The following is a 24,139-nucleotide window of genomic DNA, read 5'->3' as shown; positions in this document are numbered from 1 at the left end:
ACTATCCACTGTAGCTTAGAATTTGGTATAACAAGGTGTGTTTCATAGCCAGTAGGTGGAGGTTAGTTACCAGAAGAACGTGGTTACATTGGGATTTCATCTGCGAATTGAGAGAATTCTGTGGACTTTGTATCGTGTTGCAAGTCTATGGGCATTTAATGTTTTTTGCCACTTTTTAAGAAACATTATACTAGGTACCTGGGAATATGTCTAAGATGTTTTCTAACCCACTTTAATACTTATTTTAAATTATTAGTCCTCATTCTCTTGGATAGTTCATTTTTAACGTTATTTATAAACTTTATATTAAAAAAAATTTTTTTAACTTTTATTTCTGAGAGACAGAGGCAAAACACGAGCAGGGGAGGGGCGGAGAGAGCGAGGTACAGAATCTGAAGCAGGCTCCAAGCTCTGAGCTTTCAGCACAGAGCCCGACATGGGGCCCACAAACCATGAGATAGATCATGACCTGAACCGAAGTCGGACGCTTAACCAACTGAGCCACCCAGGCACCCCTAAACTTTATATTTTAAATGTAGATAATTTTTATTTCTCTCAAGATGTAAGGATGTATTCTTGAGAGCTATTCTCTCAGTGAGCCAAGCTTTTAGCTCTTCCCCTTAGTCTCAGATTCTGCCTGGTTGGGCATATGTCCCACATCCTCCCCTCACCCTTAGCTACGTTATCAGGCTTGCCTTGGAAAGCACATCTCAGGCTTCCCCCCCCCCCCCCAATAGACTCAAAGTGTGAGCTTTGACTGCTTTGAAATTCAGTAAGGAATTGAAGGGATAAGAGTTTTTTCTCAGTTCCAATGAACATTGGTCCCATTTAAAGGAACTGAAGGAAATATCATCTTCCTTTTCCTTAAGCCAAGGCGGTAATTACCCTCAGATTACATGAATTATGGTGGCTCCTAGGGCAACTTGCCTTCCCACTTCCCTCCTCTTTCTGATGAGCTTGTTTTCTGTCTGGCTGGCGTCTCTCATCCTCCACTCCATAACTGCTGTGCCAAAGTGTTTTCCTTCCTCAGTCCTAGTGACGAATGTGCTATATACCGTTCCAGGCCTAGGTGTCCCAGATGGATTTTTTGTTTTTTTATTTTTTATTTTGTTTAATGTTTGTTTATTTTCAAGAGAGAGAGAGAGTGAGTGAGCAGGGGAGGGGCAGAGAGAGAGGGAGACACAGAATCCAAAACAGGATCCAGGCTCTGAGCTGTCAGCACAGAGCCCGACGCGGGGCTTGAACTCAGGAACAGCAAGATGATGACCTGAGCCGAAATCTGACGCTTAATCGACTGAGCCACCCGGATGGGGTCCCAGATGTTTAATTGAGCTTGACTATGTTCCTTCCTCATAGGCAGGATCGATGCCAGTACATCTCTCATAGGAATGTCTAGGAGCTGATTTAGGATTAAAAAAATTTTTTTTTCATGTTTGTTTATTTTTGAGAGAGAGAGAAAGAGAGAGCATGAGCAGGAGAGAGAGAGAGACACAGAATCTGAAGCAGGCTGCAGACTCTGAGCTATCAGCACAGAGCCCCACGCGGGGCTCAAACTCACAAACCATGAGATCCTGACCTGAGCCGAAGTCAGACACTCAACCCACTGAGCCTCCCAGGCGCCCCTGATTTAGGGGTTTAAATAGCTTCTCCATCAGGGTACTGCCTGTGAAAGTTAAGGATATGTACCTTCTGGAATAAATGATTTTTAGATAGGTCACACCATCATGAGATCTCTCACTAAACGAGCACGCTCTTGTAGCCCAGTATGTTCATCCTGGTTGCCTCAAAATAGAGGCTACATGAATGTACACAGAGAAGGTCCTCTTCTTACTTATGAGAACCAAGGGCAGTTTGGAGCTGTCCTTAGGGATGGTGACGAGAAAAAGGGTCAACGTGTGCTTGCTTTTCAAATCCTCCTCACCGAAGACTTCCCCCCAGTAGCAACTATTTCAGCCAACAATAAGTGACAACTATACTGTATTTCATCAATTCTAATCACATCCTTTCACATTTGAATGTCTCTGAAATCAGGATGCACCGTTACCATCAGTGGCATCCTGGCATTTTACCATGTAACTGGTATAATGGGCACTGTACCTTTTTTCTCGGTGACTCATAAAATATTGGTGTGTTGAGCAATATATGGGGTCTTTAATTAAAATATAGTAGTCATATGCATTTTAATGTTAGTCAAATAATCAGAGAGTTATAGAGACAGAAGAAAACTCGTAGTGCATTTAGTTCAGTAACTCCTTTTTACTAATAAAAATTAGAGATTTTCAGTGTAGCAGAACAAACTGGCCCTGATAATTATTCATCCCATGAGCTTTGGACTCAGTTTTCCATTGCCATGGGTTTGCTAGTCTAGTTCAAGGATAAGTTGACTACTCAGAACAGATTAAAACCAAATTTTTAGGGCCTAGTAGCTTAGAATGAAGAGAGATACAGAAATATCTATATTCTTTTTCCTCTCTGTTCCAAGTATAAGAAAAGCATTGAAGAAGAATTCATCTTTAACAAGTTTAGTTGAGTGGAAAAGGAGGGGGCCAGCTCTAGAATGAAAGTTTCATAACAGACATAACAATCAAATGTATTGTGGGCCTTTTTGGATGGCGATTAAAATAAACCACTTGTAAAAGACATTTTGAGACAATTATGGAAGTCTGAATAGATTCAGGTTGGGATTAATATTGTTAGGTGTGAAAGAAGTTTTGGCTATGTCCGTGTTTGATGTAGATGCATTGAAGTATGTATAGGTAAGATGACTTTTTTTTTTTTAATGTTTACTTTTGAGAGAGGCAGAGCATGTGTGGGGGAGGGGCAGAGAGAGAGGGAGACACAGAATCTGAAGCAGACTCCAGGCCCTGAGCTGTCAGCACAGAACCCAATGTGTGGGGCTCAAACCCACGAACCATGAGATCATGACCTGAGCCACCGAGGCGCCCCTGGCTTTTTTTTTAGAGAGAGAGCATGTGTATGAGTGGAAGAGGGGCAGTGAGAGAGGACAGAGGATCCAAAGTGGGCACAGTGCTGATAGCAGCGAGCCCGATGTGGAGCTTGAACTCATGAACCATGAGATCATGACTTGAGCCGAGGTTGGACGTTTAACTGACTGAGCCACCTAGGCGCCCCTGCTTTATAATTCTTAAGCAAATAGAAACAGAAGAAAGACATAGATAAAGCAACTATGGCAAAATCTTAATAACTCTTGAATCTCAGTGATGGGGGGTTCATCATTCATCATATTAGTTTTCTACTTTTGATATGTTGGGAATTTCTCATACTAGGAAAAAAAAGATTTAAAGGTAGCAAGAAACCAAAGTGTAGTTAGCAAAAAGCCAGAGTCACCCCAAATATTTTCTTACCTGGAGTTTGATGCCCGCAAAGCTACACTGCAAATTCAGAACATCAGAAATGTCACACACACACAAAGATGAACCTGTGACGGAATGGCACCAGACAGGAACAGCCATTGAGCAACTAATTATTAAGAGGCCAGGTGGCAAGTTGTGTTTGATGGAGATGGGTGGGGACAGCTGGATACGTAATGCTCTGCCTTAAATAGATATACTGCCCAGCAGGATTTTGAAGAATAGAGCATTTTAAAGATTTTGCTATTTTACTTGGCTGTTTTTTTTTTTTTAACATGCTTTCTAATTGTTATCACTGTGGTGAAGGTAACCATGCCAAGTCTGTAAGCAAACAGTATTCTCTGAAAGTAACAAAACTTGAGCACGAAGCAGAACAGGCAAAAGTGGAATTAACTGAAACAGAGAAGCAGCTGCAGGAACTAGAAAACAAAGATCTTTCTGATATCGCCCTGAAGGTAAAATTACAGAAGGAGTTCCGCAAAAAGATGGACGCCGCAAAGCTAAGAGTCCAGGTAATTTAAAAAACGTGATTGAGCAAACTTCCTTAGGGGTTTACTGCTTGTGTACCTGGTTAGGAAAGAAGTAGGATTCAATTTTTCCTAGCAGGAGCAACTGGATGGCAGCTTTTCTTTTCCGATATGCTGGCAGATTTGCCTGCTTTCTATCTGGGTACTACACCCTTTGTTTGAAAGGTGTATTATTTTAAACTTTTTGTCAAAAACCATGGTAAGAAATAAAGATAACCACAGAAGTTGTGTTCTTCTCTGAAGGATAAAAGATTGATGATTAAGGAATATATATAAAACATCTGGGATGTATATGGCATTTTGTAGACATGCCACAAATGCTAATTATTTCAGATAGTTTTCTGAAACCATAACTGATTGCTTTACGAAAGGTTAGTAATTGACTCCTACATCTCATCCTTGATTTCCTAATGCCGGATTTAGCTATTGCCTCAGAAGTGGCTACCGTTAAAAGTTGTATTCTATGAGAAATATTCCATTACAGAAAGATTTTGTGTATAATGAAGCCGTCTTCAGATGCTTTTGGGATGACCAGAGTGCTTTGTTAGTGTGATTATAATGAATCTGCTAGAATGTTGTCTCCATTTTTTTTTCATTCATAATCTATTTACTTTAATGTTTCCACTGTAGGTAGAATGGAATTGTCATTCACCTATTCAGAGCATTATTTATTTATTTTTGAAACTGTGCCACAATTGTTCTCTCAACAAGGGCCGTGTTCATTGCATATGAACAGACCAAAAACCAAATCCCTCCTCCTAGGGTTTTATGGTTTTTAAAAAAATTTTTGGTTTTGTTTTGAGAGAGAGAGCGTGAGCGGGGGAGAGGGGCAGAGGGAGAGAGAAAGAGAGAATTTTAGGCAGGCTCCACACTTAGTGCAGAGCCTGACACAGGGGCTTGGTCCTATGACTCTGGGATGATGACCTGAGCTGAAATCAAGAGTCTGCCACTCAACTGACTGAGCCCCCTAGGAACCCCCCTTCTAGGGTTTTTAATGCCACCTGCAACATCTGGCCATCCCCACTAAAATGTTTAGCTAAGTAGCCTCTCAACACAAAGTTAAAATAGTATGACTTAACGTGTGAACTACTTAGAGGAGGGCTACTTTCCTTCACCGTGCTTGTTTTCAGAATACATATTTCCATTTAGCAGTTCACCTCAGAGAGTCTTGGGATCTGTTCTTTTTCAGTTCTTGACCCTTAAAGTTAAGGCTGCGATGTCTAACAAAATACTCCTTTTAACAAAATATTAGTAGAACAAAACAGTTAAGATTTTTCCTTTGTGTTTATTATGAAATTTTACTTACAATTTCATAGTTTTATATCCAAGCTTCAGTTCTGACTGTAATTCTTATACTCAATAATAGCCAGAATGATTGGTTTCAAAAGGAGTAATTTATCATATACATGTATGGTTTAAGCCTTGTTTGTGGATTTAGCAAAGATTATATGTTCAGTTTCACACAGCTAAATTGATTGAATTAAAAGATTAAGTGAAAGGTTAGAGAGTGCAAGTAGGGGAGAAGAGAAGGGAATGGGGGGGCGGGGAGAGAGAGAGAGAGACAGAATCCCAAGCAGGCTCTGCGTTGTCAGCACAGAGCCTGATTCAGGGCTCAATTCCACAAACCATGAGATCATGACCTGAGCCGAAATCAAGAGCACTTAACCGACTGAGCCACTCAGATGCCTCTAAGTGAAAGGCTATTAATAGGGTTTGCGAATTATCATGTTTTTTGTTTTCCGTGTTTCTTGTTGCATATTCTTTTCTGCTAAGAGGACTGATAAGGAAAGGAAAGAAGACACAGAACACAGTTAAGCTCAAAAGAAATATCCCATATAGCCGAGGACTGAAACGGGATTCCCATGTAGTTTTAGAAATGTCTGGGCTTTTGACCTATTCATGTACACCCATTGGGGATGGGGACGATAAAGATGATGAGGATGGTGGTGGGGATGGGAGGAGGATGATAGTTACCAGCTTCTAAGTGTCTACATACCAGATGTTTCACAAGTATTATTTAATCATTATTTAACCCTTTAGAATGAATATTTTTACCCTGTTTTACAAATGAGGAAACTAAGTTGTAAAAAGGTAGAATAGCTCAAGAATCTATTGTGGAGGTGACAGTAACAGTTTTCAGTATGCTAACATCTCATGCCATTTTTATTTAATTAATTATTATTATTTTTAATGTTTATTTATTTTGAGAGAGAGAAAGAGCACAGGCAGGGGAGGAGCAGAGTGAGAGGGAAAGAGAGAATCCCAAGCAGGCTCCCTGCTGTCAGAGTAGAGCCCAATGTGGGGCTCGATCTCACGAACCATGAGACCGTGACCTCAACCAAAATCAAAAGTCAGATGCTTAACCAACGGCCACCCAAGCACCCCTCATACCATTTTTAAATGTTGAAATACTAGTGTTTTTATTAGTATTATAAAGTTATTTCAGTTTTTAAAACTTAAATTGTTTTAATTTAAAAAATCTAAAATCTGTTTTTTTTTTTAATTTTTATTTATTTATTTTGAGAGAAAGAGAGGGGCAGAGAGAGAGTGAGAGAGAGAATCCCTATGCTGTCAGCACAGAGCCCGACACAGGGCTTGGTGTCATAAACCGTGAGATCATGACCTGAGCTGAAATCAAGAGTCGTATGCTTCACTGACTCAGCCACCCGGGTGCCCCTAAAATCTGTATTCTTATGTCAAGATATATACAGAGACCTATATGATGCATTAATTCTTTAATACTAATAGCATTAAAGGTGCACTTTTGAGCATGTGTGGAATAAATACAAAAGATGACGGCAACCTATCTTACTTTTAAATAAGATTATCAGTACCTATACCTTCAGTATTATGTGGAAAGACACCAAACTGCTAATATTATCATTTTTGCTGCAGTATTGCAATTACTATCAAAAGTAAGTGTGGCAAAGCCACTGTCCAGATTTAGGGATAGGAAACTACAGAGTCCTGTGGTCTCCAAGCTGGTGGTACAGTAGTTTGTCTGCAGATTGTTTTTGGTCTCTGACGAGATAAAGGCAAATGAGAGCATAGCTCCCTTTATCAAAGAAGTCTTAACGTATGGGGCGCTTGGGTGGCTCCATCGGTTAAGCATCCGACTTCGGCTCAGGTCGTGATCTCACAGCCCGTGAGTTTGGGCCCACGTCAGGCTCCGTGCTGACAGCTCGGAGCCTGGAGCCTGCTTTGAATTCTGTGTCTCCCTCTCTTTCTGCTCTTTTCTGACTCTCTCTCTCTCTCTCTCTCAAAAATAAATAAACATTAAAAAAATTTTTTTAATAATAAATGTTATGTATTTGGAAAAAAAAAAGGCTTGACGTAAACAGCGTCAGCTGAATCCGATAGCATGCTTAGCGGTGCAGGCTAACAACGAGACTGGGACTAGTACTGGTTCACAGACTACAGTTTTCGTAGCGCTGTAAGTTACAGTGCCTCTGTGAATACCTAGTTGAGTTTAAACAAAATATGTTTTTGCCGACAACTTACTGCCAAAATAAAGGGAACAATTAATTGTAGTTTGCATAATTTACAAATGACCTCACTTTAACTTTTTTATGTAACGTAACACGTACTTAGTGCAATGCTAAGACACATAATACACGTTTAATATGTTTGCTCAGGAGTAAATTGGAACACTGATATTTTATATTAGTATAAACTCTTAGTAAATGTTCAACATTTTTTATGCTATTCAATTATATTTGAGCTAGATGAGGAGAAGCTTTATTTCAAATAATTAAACTGGTAATTATAACAGTTGGTCACTGTCAGGGAAAACGGTATCTGTACTGATCATCTTAACTCCAGGATTAATTATTTAGGCTATAGCTGGTTATAAAAGAAGAGCACAGTGGACTACTTTGCAATCACATAAAGAGAACAGATCTCTGTGAGATGATCTCTAAGATAAGTGGAAAAAAAGGAAGGTGAAAATCAGTCTGTTTAGAATATATCTGAATTCATCTGCATGCATATAAATTATTTCTGAAAGAATATTTAAGAAATTGGTAATTTTGTGTCGGGAGCAGGACAGTAGATTTCGGGTCAGAGATAAGTCTTTAAATATATAGTTCAGTTTTATATTCTTTTAATTTTTATCATTTTTAAACTAAAACACACAGTAAAAAAGCAGAGACATCAAATTTGTTCTGTTTGGCTGTCTGATCAGGGAGTCTCATCATTCTCTGTATCTGGTGAAAATTATGGTGGTGGCCCAATTGTAAAAGTAGACATGTAGAAAACAATTATGAACCTATCAAAAGTAACGAAAATCTAGGCAAATGCCTACCTTCGCCATAGAATGAAAAGTTTAAGTTTACTTGAGGTCTGTGGGAGATTCAGCTTTTCACTTTGAAATATTCCATATGCTCACAGGTCTTACAGAAGAAGCAACAAAATAGTAAGAAATTGGCATCATTGTCAATCCAAAATGAGAAACGTGCTAATGAACTAGAGCAGAATGTAGATCACATGAAATATCAAAAGGTACAGCTGCAAAAGAGACTTCGAGAAGAAAATGAAAAAAGGAAGCAACTGGATGCAGAAATTCAGCGGGATCAACAAAAAATCAAAGTAATATTGTCATACTTTCCTGCAAGCATAAGTATGAAATGTTAAATGGCTCAGGGCTGATGAAGCCACTTGGCTTCTGAGGTATCTGACCTTGCCCTTTCCTTGGCTGCTGTCCTCATTCACTTAATGCTTGGTTCATTTACATAGTAAAACCTTTTTATTGAATTCTGAGTACTGTCTTGAAGGCTTTCACTTCATAGAAGAAGGTAGGTACAGTGATAACAGTTTCTCTGACTAGGACCTTTACTTGAGGCCGTCAAAAACATAAAGCTGACTTTCTAAAAAAATACCTGACATTTGATAGGATTTCCCATTTCCAAAGTGCTTTCACCTCCATGTGACATCATGGGAAAAAGCACAAGGTAAAATAGTACCATTTCATTCATAATGAACAGAAGAGTGATCAGACCTGTATGCCCAGCAGTTCTATAGAATGGATTGGGCTGTGGAGGAACTAATGGTGTCAGCCTGGGCTCTGGGGCCAGGCCAGCATGGGTTCAAATCCCAGCCTTCTCGGTTCCTGGCTGGATTATTTATTGAGAAAATCACTTACCCTCTCTGAGTCTGTTTATACTTATCAAAAATGGCCTCAATCATACTTACCTCACAGGACTTTTTTGAAAAAGAGGAGGAGGATCATGATCATAGCAACAGCAATAACAAATACTCATCTAGCATTAGGTACCGGGCTCTTTTCTATTGAAATGTTAAGCTGAACCCAAGACTTGGAACATAATTTAAGTCAAGTTACTGATTCTTTTTTTTTAACAGCTGTACTGAGATATACTTCACATACCATACAATTCTCCCATGTAAAATAAACAATTCAGTGGGTTTGGGTATATTACATTATTAATTTTTATAAGGTTTGGCAAAATAGACATGAAATTTATTATTTTAATCAAGTTAAGTGTACAGTTAGTTCCATGACACTGATTACATTCATAATGTTGTATAACTGAGACCACTAGCTGTTTTCAAAACTTTTCTCCTCTTTCCCCCAGTGCCCTGGTAACCTCTCATCTGCTTCTGTCTCTCTAAATTTGCCTGTTCTAGCTATTTCATAAAAATGGAATCATACAAGATTTAGCCTGTGTCTAGCTTATTTCACTTTTCATAATGTTTTCAAGGTTCATCCGTGTTGTAGCATGTATCAGAACTTCATTATTTTTTGTGGCCAAGTAGTTTTCTGTTTTGTGGACATACCACATTTTGTCCATCCGTTCATCTGTTGGTAGACACTTGAGTTGCTTCCACCTGTTGGCTACTGTGAATCATACTGTGGTAAAAATCGACCTGTAAGTTAACTGTTTAAGTTTGAGGAGTGGAATTGCTGGGTCATATGATAATTCCATGTTTCATTTTTTCAGGAACCACCATTTTCTTTCTTTTTTTTTTTTTTTTCCAACGTTTATTTATTTTTGGGACAGAGAGAGACAGAGCATGAACGGGGGAGGGGCAGAGAGAGAGGGAAACACAGAATCGGAAACAGGCTCCAGTCTCTGAGCCATCAGCCCAGAGCCCGACGCGGGGCTCGAACTCACGGACCGCGAGATCGTGACCTGGCTGAAGTCGGACGCTTAACCGACTGCGCCACCCAGGCGCCCCAGGAACCACCATTTTCAATAGTGACAACACCATTTTCCATTTCCACCAGCAATGTGTGAGGGTTTTAATTTCTCTGTATCTTTGCCAACATGTGTTATTTTCTGTTTCTTTTTTATTATAGTTATCCAAGTGTGAGTGAAGTGGTATCTCATTGTAGTTTTGATTTGCATTTCCCTAATGACTAATGATGTTGAGCATCTTTTCATGTTCTTATTGGCCATTTGTATAACTTGTGTGGAGAAATGTCTATTCAAGTTCTTTGTCTACTTTAAAAAAAAATTTTTTTTAATGTTTACTTATTTTTTGAGAATGACAGAGTGTGAGCAGGGGAGGGGCAGAGAGAGGGGGAAACACAGAATCCGAAGCAGGCCTCAGGCTCTGAGCTGTCAGCACAGAGCCCGATGCGGGCCCGACGCAGGGCTTGAACTCACAGACCGTGAGATCATGACCTGAGCTGAAGTCGGCCGCGCAGCCGACTGAGCCATTCAAACGCCCCATTCTTTGTCTACTTTTTATTTTATTTTTAATTTTTTTTTTAACGTTTATTTATTTTTGAGACAGAGAGAGACACAGCATGAATGGGGGAGGGGCAGAGAGGGAGGGAGACACAGAATCGGAAGCAGGCTCCAGGCTCTGAGCCATCAGCCCGGAGCCCGACATGGGGCTCGAACTCGTGGACCGCGAGATCGTGACCTGAGCTCAAGTCGGACGCTTAACTGACTGAGCCACCCAGGCGCCCCTTTGTCTACTTTTTAAATGGATTATCTTTTTATTTTTAACTTGTAGGAGTTTGTTTATGTACTCTGGACATTAAACTCTCTCACATACATGACTTTTATAAATTTTTCCCATTCTGTAGGTTGTCTTTAAACTTTTTTTTTTTTAAACAGCAGGTGAATTCCTGTCTGCAAGATTTGCAAGATAAAAAAAAAATTTTTGTTTATTTATTTTTGAGAGGGAGACAGAGCGTGAGTTGGGGAGGAGCAGAGAGAGAGAGGGAGACACAGAATCTGAAGCAGGCTCCAGGCTCTGAGCTCTAAGCACAGAGCCCGATGTGGGGCTCAAACTCATGAACTGTGAGATCATGAGCTGAAGTCAGACTGACTGAGCCACCCAGGTTCCCCTAGACTTTCTTGAAAATAGTTTTTGAGGGGTGCCTGGGTGGCTCAGTCAGTTGAGCGTCCGACTTCGGCTCAGGTCATGACCTCGCGGTCCGTGACTTGAGGGGACGTGAGCCCTGCGTCAGGCCCTGTGCTGACAGCTCGGAGCCTGGAGGCTGCTTCGGATTCTGTGTCTCCCTCTCTCTCTGCCCCTCCCCTGCTCATGCTCTGTCTCTCTCACTCTCAAAAATGAATAAATGTTAAAAAAAAAGAAAATAGTTTTTGATGCAGCAGAATTTTAAATTTTTTATGAAGTCCATTTTATGTTTTCTTTTGTTGCTTGTGCTTTTGGTATCCTTTAAAGATTCTATTGCCAAATCTAAAGTCACAAAGATTTACCCCCTTTGTTTTCTTCTAAGAGTTTTATGGTTTTAGTTTTTATACTTAAGTCATTGATTGATTTTGAGTTAATTTTTGTATATAGTGCGAGGTAGAGGTCCAACTTCATTCTTTTGCATGTGGAAATTGAGTTGTGCCACCATCATCTGTTGAAGAGACTATTTTTTCCCCATTGAATGGACTTGGTACCCTTGTCAAAGATCAATCGACTGTATTATGGAAATATTTCTTAGCTCAGTTCTATTCCATTTGTGTATATGTCTGTTCTTATGCTAGTACCATACTATTTTTACTACTGTAGCTTTGTAGTAAGTTTTGAAATTGGAAAGAAATCCTTCAGCTTTGTTGTCCTTTTTGAAGATTGTTTTGGTTATTTGAGGCCCCTTGCAATTCTATATGAATTAAAGGATCACCCTTTCCATTTCTGCAAAAAAGGCCATTGGAATTTTAATATGGATCAGGCTGAATCTGTAGAGTCCTTAGGGAATACTGACACCACAGGACAATATTAAGGCTTCCTATTCATGAGCATGGGGTGTCTTTTATTTAGGTCTTCTTTAATTTCTAATTTTTTAAAATGTTTTATTTACTTTTAAGACAGAGAGAGACAGAGCATGAGTGGGGATGGGGCAGAGAGAGAGTGAGACACAGAATCTGAAGCAGGATCCAGGCTCTGAGCTGTGAGCACAGAGCCCGACACGGGGCTTGAACTCAGGAACTGTGAGATCATGACCTGAGCTGAAGTTGGATTCTTAACCAACTGAGCCCCGCTTCTTTAATTCCTATCAGCAGTCCTTTCTGATTTTCGTTATACAAGTCTTTTACCTCCTTGCTTAAATTTATTTCCAGATATTTTATTCTTTTAGATATTTTTGTAAATGGAATTACTTTCTTAATTTCTTTGAAGTACTCAGTCTTAATAATGTAATTATTATAGCAGTAGTTAACATTTATCTTCAGTTAATACTATTCTAAGCAGTATGTGCTTTATCTCGTTTCTTTTTTTCTTCAATCTTTTCAACTTTTTCTTTTCTCCTGAATTCTTTCTTTTTTTTTTTAATTTTTTTTAACTTTTATTTATTTTTGAGACAGAGCATAAACGGGGGGAGGGTCAGAGAGAGAAGGAGACACAGAATCTGAAACAGGCTCCAGGCACTGAACCATCAGCACAGAGCCTGACACGGGGCTCGAACTCATGGATGGCGAGATCATGACCTGAGCTGAAGTCAGATGCTTAACCGACTGAGCCACCCAGTCGCCCCTCCTGGATTCTTTCTTTAAACATCTTTGGGGCGCCTGGGTGGCTCAGTTGGTTAAGTGTCCGACTTCATCTCAGGTCATGATCTCACGGTCCATGAGTTTGAGCCCCATGTCGGGCTCTGTGCTGAGAGCTCAGAGCCTGGAGCCTGCTTCAGATTCTGTGTCTCCCTCTCTCTGACCCTCCCCCATTCATTCTCTGTCTCTCTCTGTCTCAAAAATAAAAATAAACATTAAAAAAAAAACTAAACATCTTAGATTTTTCTTTTTTTATTTTTAATTTTATTATTTTAATGTACATCCAAATTAGTGAGCATATAGTGCAACAATGATTTCAGGAGTAGATTCCTTAATGCCCCTTATCCATTTAGCACGTTCCCCCTTCCACAATCCCTCCAGTAACCCTCTGTTTGTTCTCCATATTTAAGAGTCTCTTATGTTTTGTCCCCCTCCTGTTTTTACATTATTTTTGCTTCCCTTCCCTTGTGTTCATCTGTTCTGTGTCTTAAAGTCCTCATATGAGTGAAGTCATATGATATTTGTCTTTCTCTGACTGACTAATTTAGCTTAGCATAATACCCTCCAGCTCCATCCACGTAGTTGCAAACGGCAAGATTTCATTCTTTTTTATTGCAGAGTAATACTCCATTGTATATATATACCACACCTTCTTTATCCATTCATCCATTGATGGACATTTGGGCTCTTTCCATACTTTGGCTATTGTTGGTAGTGCTGCTATAAACATGGGGGTGCATGTGTCCCTTTGAAACAGCATACCTGTATCCCTTGGATAAATACCTAGTAGTGCAATTGCTGGGTCATAGGGTAGTTCTATTTTTAATTTTTTTGAGGAATCTCCATACTGTTTTCCAGAGTGGCTGCACCAGCTTGCATTCCCACCAGCAATGCAAAAGAGATCCTCTTTCTCTGCATCCTTGCCAACATCTGTCTTTGCCTGAGTTGTTAATGTCAGCCATTCTGACAGGTGTGAGGTGGTATCTCATTGTAGTTTTGATTTGTATTTCCCTGATGATGAGTGATGTGGAGCATTTTTTCATGTGTCGGTTGGCCATCTGGACGTCTTCTTTGGAGAAGTGTCTATTCGTGTCTTTTGCCCATTTCTTCACTGGATTATTTTTTTTTTTTGGGGTGTTGAGTTTGCTAAGTTCTTTATAGATTTTAGGTACAACCTTTTATCTGATATGTCGTTTGCAAATATCTTCTCCCATTCTGTCAGTTGCCCTTTAGTTTTGTTGATTGTTTCCTTTGCTGTGCAGAGCTTTTTATTTTGATGAGGTCCCAGTAGTTCATTTTTGCTTTTGTTTCCCTTGCCTCCAGAGATGTGTTGAGTAAGAAGTTGCTGCAGCCAAGATCAAAGAGGTTTTTGCCTGCTTTCTCCTTGAGGATTTTGATGGCTTCTTGTCTTACATTTAGGTCTTTCATCTATTTGAGTTTATTTTTGTGTATGGTGTAAGAAAGTGGTCCAAGTTCATTATGTTGCATGTCCCTGTCCAGTTTTCCCAGCACCACTTGCTGAAGAGACTGTCTTTATTCCATTGGATATTCTTTCCTGCTTTGTCAAAGATTAGTTGGCTATACGTTTTTGAGTCCATTTCTGGGTTCTCTATTCTGTTTCATTGATCTGAGTCATCTGTTTTTTTTCTCTTTTTTTTTTTTTAGGTTTATTTATTTATTTTTGAGAGAGAGAGGGAGAGTGTGCAAGTGTGTGCATGAGCGGGGAATGGGCAAAGAGGGAGAGAGAGACAGAGAGAGAGAATCCCAAGCAAAGCTCCACAATGTCAGCATGGAGCCCGATGCAGGGTTTGAACTCATGAACCATGAGATCATGACCTGAGTAGAAATCAAGAGTTAGTCACTTAACTGACTGAGCCGTCCAGGCACCCTTCATCTTTTTTTGTTTGTTTGTTTGTTTTAATGTTTATTTTTGAGAGAGGGGGAAGGGGCAGAGAGAGGGGGTCACAGAGGATCCAAAGCAGGCTCCATGCTGACAGCAAAGAGCCCAAGGCAGGGCTCGAACTCACCAACTATTGAGATCATGACCTGAGCTGAAGTTGAACACTTAACCAACTAAGCCACCAAGATGCCCCCTTTGTTTTGTTTTTTTTTTTAATTTAGTTTTTTATTTTTGAGAGAGCAAGCAGGGGAGGGGCAGAGAGAGAATCCCAAGCAGGCTCTGCGCTGTCAGTGCAGAGTGCAGCTTGAACTCACAAACTGTGAAATCATGACTTGAGCCGAAATCAAGAGTCAGATGCTTAACCCAGGTGCCCCTAGATTTTTCTCATCTTAAAATTATCCTTCTTTAACCTTATGCTTTTCTCTTTCTGTCTTCTCACCTTTATAACCGAACTGGTTGGAAAAGTTTACTGCATCTGTTTCTGTTTCCTCTGCTTCCATTCATTCTCTCATCCTCTCCAGTTTGGTGTCTGGTTCCTGTCTCTACCATCTACTTCAAAGCTTTTGAGAAATTCACTAGTGCTTTCTTGGTCACTAAAGTCCTTAAAACCTCAGCTGCATCCAGCATAGTTCACCACTCCTTCCTTCCTGAAATATTTTCCCCTTTGCCTTTGTGAAATTATATTCTTGTTTTTTTCCTCTGACTGCTTAATCTCTGTCTTTGCTAGTTCATCCTGCATGATCAGTACTTAATATATGGGAATTCCCCAAACCTCTAGGCTTATGCTTCTTCTGTCTTCTATCTTTGATGACCTCATCTTTTTCCATGGCTACAATTTAACTCTGATAGCTTTCAAATTTAATCCTTAACCCCAGATTTGTACTTGGAGCTCTGGATTCCTATATCCAACCATTGACATCCTCATTAGGTTGTCTTATAGATTAAATTCATGATCTTTCTTATCTCACCACAATTCCCCTCCCTGCTCCCTTCATAGGGGAAAATACATAGTTTTCCATGTGCTTTACCTAACATTTCAATCCATTCAAATAGGTAAGCTAGCAATCATCCTTGACTCTGTCTTCTTCCTAAGAAGGAACCACTAAGTCCTATATAGATTATATCTTCTGAATATCTTTAACCTATTCAATTCTCATTTCTACTACCAACAACCTAGTCTCTTTCTTATGGTCCTTCCTCCAATGTGAGGATTAGGTCTGCCTGTCAGTCACATGATCTTTGGGTCTCAGCTTCTCAGCTCTCTTAGATCATGGTTTAAACCAACAAGACATAGCACTAAGTCTCTATTTTGGGAAAAGGGAAAACTCTTTTGGTCAGAGTGCATACATAGTTTTCTGGAATGCAAATCTGCCTGTAACTTAAACTTTTTACATTTTCATCTAGGGCAGTTTTGTTTCTTCTAGCCATATCTCTCATTCTAGGGAAATGACCCTATGTAAAGGGAGAACGAGTATTCCAGAAAAAGGAAAAAGTCTATTCCAGAGATATATTAAAGTTTCCACTACTTCATGCAAAAACAGAAAAGCTGCTCACAGTCTTCTGTTTGGGGCTAACTTTCCAACATGCCTATTTCTTCATTCTCCCTTTGACTAAACCATTTCCGGAGAATACCACGATGTCTGTGTAGGTTCTCCTTGGAGTACCAGTTCTTAACTGAAGTCCGTGCATAGGCTGTAAGAAAAAGTGTGGGAACCCTTGAAACTGTGGGTCATAGTGTGATCTTGAGCTTTTTACCTCTCTAAACACCAATTTTCTCCAGCTATCAAATGGAGTTTTTAATAGTCCCTGTCTCAGAAGATTATCGTGAGGATTAAATGGGACAATTAAATAGATATGAAAAGCCTGGCATCATACCTGGTGAACAGTTACTTTAATATTATAACAGGGATTATATTGTAAGAGAATGGCAATAACGTCTAGAGTAACATGTAGAGAGGATGACACCTACTATAGTACACTCACAAGAAGAGGAAGGGCAGAGAGTCTGCTCCAAGCAACTATAAGGTGCCTTTATTTCAGCATCTTGGCGTTGCTGCGACTATGACGGGGACTAAGTTATAACTATGGACAAGTGGCTAGGAAGCATGAAAAAATTAATGGGTAAATATAACAGGGTCATATTCACTTGTAATACAATGCAGGTGAGCAGAGAAAATTTCTTTTATTTAGTCTGCAGCAGACCTGTGTTCTTTATGACACCACCACCCCTCTCACCCTGCCCAATCCACATCATGATAATTGCTGGAAGCCTAGGAACAAACTAAATGTCCAATCTGTTCAAACCTTACTCTGGTAATTTAACCATTTCCTGTAAGTAACTCTCAGCTCTCTTGAATAAGAATATTCAGTCCAGTTTATGCGATGGTCAGGTATATAGCTTTTATTGCATCATATGGAGTTGAAGAGAAAAGGATCACCTGAATTTCAGTTGGTCCTTGGGTGTGACTGGCTGGAATGTGCACTCTCTTGTCTGCTTTTCTTTGCTGGGTCCCATGATGAAGCCCCGAGTTGGCATAAACTTGTAGTCTGGTCTCGCTTTCAGTTTAGAGCATGGAGGTGCTTTGGCTTCATCTCACCTCCTCTGGCATTATGAATCCCCATTGAAGCTACTAGGTCCCCATCTATCTTGCTAGCCCAATGGACTGTCCTCTTCTTCACTTTTGGGGTCAGTTATTGTGGGGAAACGGTCATTGGTTCTCAGGATCCACATCACTTGATGCCAAGGAGTCTATAATAAGTCTCTTTCCGTTTTTTCTACTCTTTTTCTTTCTTCTTCTTCTTTTAAATAAATGTTTATTTATTTTTGAGAGAGAGCATGAACAGGGGAGGGGCAGAGAGAGAGGGAGAAAGAGAATCCCAAGCAGGTCCCACACTGTCAGTATAGAGCCCGACGTGGGGCTCGAACTCATGAACTGTGAAATCATAACCTGAGCCAAAATCGAGAGTCTGATGCTTAACCGCTGAGCCACCCAGACACCTCTCATCCCTCTTTCCCTGATCGAACTTTTCTGCTCTTTCAGCGAGGCTGGGCAGCCCCCTGTGGGTGGGTCCTCTGCACTACCGTCTGCGTGTTGCCCTTCTGCCCCCAGTGATACACCTTCCTTCTCACCCCCTTTCTGGGCCAAAATTCGGAGGGAGGAAAACTGGAACACACATCTTTCTTACCATCTCTTTCTTTCTTTCTGCCATTCCCAGGGCTAGAACATGATAGAGTTTCCTTTTACTTCCTTTATATCAGTACTTCTGAAATTACCTGTGGAGAAGGTGCAGTTTTCATTTTATTATTAGCTTGTCAAGCCCATTTTAGTATTAAAATGAAAATGAAATAAAAAAATATACAATACGAGTCAATCTTTTAATTATTTATTGTAACTATTAATATTCAACAGACATAAAATTCTGTCCAATTTTATAAAGGTTTCTAAACACTTTCAATTTCTGTAGTTTTATCCATCATGGACCAATAAGCAATAGTAATGCAGACCAGCCCACTTTGGTTCATGGCCTCCTTCCTTATTCCTGCTAAGGTAGTGGTGGACAGAGGCATCATCTCTAAACCCAGGAGAACTCCTGAGGCTTCTTAAAATGTGGATGGAAAATAAAGGACCATGATCTATCTTTTTTAAAAATTTTATTTATTTATTTTGAGAGAGAGCACGAGTAGGGGAAGGGCTGAGAGAGAGTCAGAGAGAGAGTCCCAAGCAGGCTCTGTGATGTCAGCACAGCCAGATGCGGGGCTCAGTCTCACGAACCATGAGATCACGACCCAAGCCGAAATCAAGAGTCGGACCTTAACTGACTGAGTCGCCCAGGAGCCCATATCTTTTTTTTTTTTTTAAGTTTATTTATTTAAGCAATCTCTACACCCAGTGTGGGGCTTGAACTCGTGACCCCGAGATCAAGAGCTGCATGCTATACTGACTCAGCCTGCCAAGCACCCCCCATCATCTATCTTGAAAGGCTGTTCTCATGCACAAAATCCTATTTCTGAATGACAGAAACTGAATATTACTTTTCATATTTCTACTGTCATAACTTCTAGTATCCCCATGGCAGATGGGTGCCTTGGGGAGACTAACTAAAAGGTCATGAGCTTAGAAAGGCAGAAGAGAAAAGGACATTTGTAATTTTCAGACTCTTAACCTGCTGTGCTGATTTATAACACTGGCAAACAATGAAAAAAAACCAAGTGATGTTAGTAAACCTTGATTTGCTGTGAGATTTTATTGCTTCAATGAGGGGCTAACATTATTTTCCTCTCCAGTAGCCCCAACCTTCATCTATGCATTTTCTTTCTTTTTACAAGGAAGAAAGTAAATGTGAAGAAAATGATTATCTGCATAAATATTTAATGATGGCCAGGAAGTAAAAGCAATAAGGTGTTTTTAATTTCTGTTCTCTACAGGAACTAAAGTCAAAAACAGAACAGGAAGACTCTCTGACACTGGAAACTGAGGACCTTGATGCATTTAAGATGAAAAAGAGAAAAGGTTCGTTTGGAAGTATAGACCAATTCCAGGTTTGTCGATTCTGTTTAGTGTTTCCTGCTTTCTCTGCTTTGATGGTTGTTTAAATAGAGGTAAAAAGTGGTGTACTCTGAATAAAATCTTCAAACACTGGACTTTACCACTGGACTACAAATTTTCTAATATTTCTCCCAAAGCTTTTCTGTTATTAAAAAATTACTCTCGGGCACCTGAGCGTCCAACTTTGGCTCAGGCCATGATCTCACAGTTTGTGATTTGAGCCCGCGTCAGACTCACTGCTGTCAGCACAGCTTGGGATTCTCTCTCTCTCCCTCTCTCTCTGCCCCTCTGCCACTTGTATCTCTCTCTCAAAAACAAAATAAACATTAAAAAAAATTACTCTCTCATCCAGAAATGTGCTTGTATTCTTTTTTCAGTAGAATGCATTTATTTGGGGGCATCTGGGTGGCTCAGTTGGTTGGGCATCAGGCTTTGGCTCAGGTCATGATCTCGTGGTCAGTGAGTTCGAGCCCCACATCAGGCTCCGTGTTGACAGCTCAGAGCCTGGAGCCTGCTTTGGATACTGTGGTTCCCCCTCTCTCTGCCCCTCCCCCCCCTCAAAAATAAACATAAAAAAAAGAATGCATTTATTTGAATGTTGTAGAATGTAAACATGAAATCCATGTTCACTGGATTGTATTTATTCCCATGGAAACAATACATTTCTAAAAATCAGAGCCCTCCATTCAACCATAACCAAATTATATATGTACCATATATGATGTATTAAAAGTTATTGTTTTAGTGCCACATTTATTTTTTAAATGTTTATATATTTTTGAGAAAGAGTGAGTGGGGAAGGGGGAGAGAGAGAGGGAGATAGGGAATCACAAGCATACTCCACACTATCAGCACAGAGTTCCATGTGGGGCTCGAATTCATGAACTGTGAGATCACAACCTGAGCCAAAACCGCAGGGTCGGTTGCTTAACCAACTAAGCCACCCAAGTACCCTGTTTTAGTGCCACATTTAAAAAGTGATATCTGTAAACTAACTCAAAGTTCAAGGAAACAAAATTGTATTTTTATGTAAATTCAAAATGGCAATTCTAAAAATCTTAAAAATACTGCAATTAAACCTAATTACACTCAAATGCTAAATACATCACCTTCTGAAAAATGTATTTGCTCTTTCTTAAATTTTATGTATTTTAATAGTAAAATTGAGGATGTGAATGTATCCCGAGTTATTTATTTTACCTAGTATGTTTTAGACATTGGTTAAGCGCTATCACTCTGACATTCTGTGCTGCTTGGTAATAACATTTCTGGGCAGAACGGGTATGTGGGAGAGTAAGAGAGGTAGGAACACACAGAGCAGTGAGACCTGTTTTTCAAAACCCTAAGGATCTAAATTTTAAATGAATACAACAATAAAAAGATTTCCACAGCTTGCACTATATTGGGTTAAAAATATTAATAAAACAAAAACAAAACTTCATGTTTTTTTTTTGTTTTTTTTTTTTTTTTTTTTTTATATGAAATTTATTGTCAAATTGGTTTCCATACAACACCCAGTGCTCATCCCAAAAGGTGCCCTCCTCAGTACCCATCACCCACCCTCTCCTCCCTCCCACCCCCCATCAACCCTTAGTTTGTTCTCAGTTCTCAACAGTCTCTTATGCTTTGGCTCTCTCCCACTCTAACCTCTTCTTTTTTTTTTTTTTTTTTGTTCCCCTCCCCCATGGGTTTCTCTTAAGTTTCTCAGGATCCACATAAGAGTGAAACCATATGGTATCTGTCTTTCTCTGTATGGCTTATTTCACTTAGCATCACACTCTCCAGTTCCATCCACGTTGCTACAAAAGGCCATATTTCATTTTTTCTCATTGCCACGTAGTACTCCATTGTGTATATAAACCACAATTTCTTTATCCATTCATCAGTTGATGGACATTTAGGCTCTTTCCATAATTTGGCTATTGTTGAGAGTGCTGCTATGAACATTGGGGTACAAGTACCCCTATGCATCAGTACTCCTGTGTCCCTTGGATAAATTCCTAGCAGTGCTATTGCTGGGTCATAGGGTAGGTCTATTTTTAATTTTCTGAGGAACCTCCACACTGCTTTCCAGAGCGGCTGCACCAATTTGCATTCCCACCAACAGTGCAGGAGGGTTCCCGTTTCTCCACATCCTCTCCAGCATCTATAGTCTCCTGATTTGTTCATTTTGGCCACTGTGACTGGCGTGAGGTGATATCTGAGTGTGGTTTTGATTTGTATTTCCCTGATAAGGAGCGACGCTGAACATCTTTTCATGTGCCTGTTGGCCATCCGGATGTCTTCTTTAGAGAAGTGTCTATTCATGTTTTCTGCCCATTTCTTCACTGGGTTATTTGCTTTTCGGGTGTGGAGTTTGGTGAGCTCTTTATAGATTTTGGATACTAGCCCTTTGTCCGATATGTCATTTGCAAATATCTTTTCCCATTCCGTTGGTTGCCTTTTAGTTTTGTTGGTTGTTTCCTTTGCTGTGCAGAAGCTTTTTATCTTCATAAGGTCCCAGGAATTCACTTTTGCTTTTAATTCCCTTGCCTTTGGGGATGTGTCGAGTAAGAGATTGCTACGGCTGAGGTCAGAGAGGTCTTTTCCTGCTTTCTCCTCTAAGGTTTTGATGGTTTCCTGTCTCACATTCAGGTCCTTTATCCATTTTGAGTTTATTTTTGTGAATGGTGTGAGAAAGTGGTCTAGTTTCAACCTTCTGCATGTTGCTGTCCAGTTCTCCCAGCACCATTTGTTAAAGAGACTGTCTTTTTTCCATTGGATGTTTTTTCCTGCTTTGTCAAAGATGAGTTGGCCATACGTTTGTGGGTCGAGTTCTGGGGTTTCTATTCTATTCCATTGGTCTATGTGTCTGTTTTTCTGCCAATACCATGCTGTCTTGATGATGACAGCTTTGTAGTAGAGGCTAAAGTCTGGGATTGTGATGCCTCCTGCTTTGGTCTTCTTCTTCAAAATTACTTTGGCTATTCGGGGCCTTTTGTGGTTCCATATGAATTTTAGGATTGCTTGTTCTAGTTTCGAGAAGAATGCTGGTGCAATTTTGATTGGGATTGCATTGAATGTGTAGATAGCTTTGGGTAGTATTGACATTTTGATAATATTTATTCTTCCAATCCATGAGCAGGGAATGTCTTTCCATTTCTTTAAATCTTCTTCAATTACCTTCAAAAGCTTTCTATAGTTTTCAGCATACAGATCCTTTACATCTTTGGTTAGATTTATTCCTAGGTATTTTATGCTTCTTGGTGCAATTGTGAATGGGATCAGTTTCTTTATTTGTCTTTCTGTTGCTTCATTGTTAGTGTATAAGAATGCAACTGATTTCTGTACATTGATTTTGTATCCTGCAACTTTGCTGAATTCATGTATCAGTTCTAGCAGACTTTTGGTGGAGTCTATCGGATTTTCCATGTATAATATCATGTCATCTGCAAAGAGCGAAAGCTTGACTTCATCTTTGCCAATTTTGACGCCTTTGATTTCCTTTTGTTGTCTGATTGCTGTTGCTAGAACTTCCAGCACTATGTTAAATAACAGCGGTGAGAGTGGGCATCCCTGTCGTGTTCCTGATCTCAGGGAAAAAGCTCTCAGTTTTTCCCCGTTGAGGATGATGTTAGCTGTGGGCTTTTCATAAATGGCTTTTATGATCTTTAAGTATGTTCCTTCTATCCCGACTTTCTCAAGAGTTTTTATTAAGAAAGGGTGCTGGATTTTGTCGAAGGCCTTTTCTGCATCGATTGACAGGATCATATGGTTTTTCTCCTTTTTTTTGTTAATGTGATGTATCACGTTGATTGATTTGCGAATGTTGAACCAGCCCTGCATCCCAGGAATGAATCCCACTTGATCATGGTGAATAATTCTTTTTATATGCCGTTGAATTCGATTTGCTAGTATCTTATTGAGAATTTTTGCATCCATATTCATCAGGGATATTGGCCTGTAGTTCTCTTTTTTTACTGGGTCTCTGTCTGGTTTAGGAATCAAAGTAATACTGGCTTCATAGAATGAGTCTGGAAGTTTTCCTTCCCTTTCTATTTCTTGGAATAGCTTGAGAAGGATAGGTATTATCTCTGCTTTAAACGTCTGGTAGAACTCCCCTGGGAAGCCATCTGGTCCTGGACTCTTATTTGTTGGGAGATTTTTGATAACCGATTCAATTTCTTCGCTGGTGATGGGTCTGTTCAAGCTTTCTATTTCCTCCTGATTGAGTTTTGGAAGAGTGTGGGTGTTCAGGAATTTGTCCATTTCTTCCAGGTTGTCCAATTTGTTGGCATATAATTTTTCATAGTATTCCCTGATAATTGTTTGTATCTCTGAGGGATTGGTTGTAATCATTCCATTTTCATTCATGATTTTATTTATTTGGGTCATCTCCCTTTTCTTTTTGAGAAGCCTGGCTAGAGGTTTGTCAATTTTGTTTATTTTTTCAAAAAACCAACTCTTGGTTTCGTTGATCTGCTCTACAGTTTTTTTAGATTCTATATTGTTTATTTCTGCTCTGATCTTTATTATTTCTCTTCTTCTGCTGGGTTTAGGCTGCCTTTGCTGTTCTGCTTCTAGTTCCTTTAGGTGTGCTGTTAGATTTTGTATTTGGGATTTTTCTTGTTTCTTGAGATAGGCCTGGATTGCAATGTATTTTCCTCTCAGGACTGCCTTTGCTGCATCCCAAAGCGTTTGGATTGTTGTATTTTCATTTTCGTTTGTTTCCATATATTTTTTAATTTCTTCTCTAATTGCCTGGTTGACCCACTCATTCGTTAGTAGGGTGTTCTTTAACCTCCATGCTTTTGGAGGTTTTCCAGACTTTTTTCTGTGGTTGATT

At 39.7% G+C, this 24,139-nt stretch overlaps 1 protein-coding gene across 4 annotated transcripts in view; it reads left to right on the top strand.

Annotated features, from left to right (window-relative positions):
* Positions 1–24,139, top strand: part of KIF27 (kinesin family member 27) — a 99,518-nt gene that overhangs the window by 45,952 nt on the left and 29,427 nt on the right. For all 4 annotated transcript variants that reach the window (XM_086685092.1, XM_025931619.2, XM_086685090.1 and 1 more), the window contains 3 exons: positions 3,678–3,883; positions 8,288–8,485; positions 19,194–19,307. In XM_086685092.1, the coding sequence (XP_086541218.1) occupies positions 3,678–3,883; positions 8,288–8,485; positions 19,194–19,307 (518 nt within the window). The remainder of the gene's footprint in view (positions 1–3,677; positions 3,884–8,287; positions 8,486–19,193; positions 19,308–24,139) is intronic.

The sequence above is a fragment of the Puma concolor genome, chromosome D4, assembly GCF_028749965.1.
Source record: "Puma concolor isolate L17-30 chromosome D4, mPumCon1.1.hap2, whole genome shotgun sequence".
Taxonomy (NCBI): domain Eukaryota; kingdom Metazoa; phylum Chordata; class Mammalia; order Carnivora; family Felidae; genus Puma; species Puma concolor.
The sequence above is the reverse complement of the archived record's forward strand: the minus strand, read 5'-3'. Positions and strand labels throughout refer to the sequence as shown.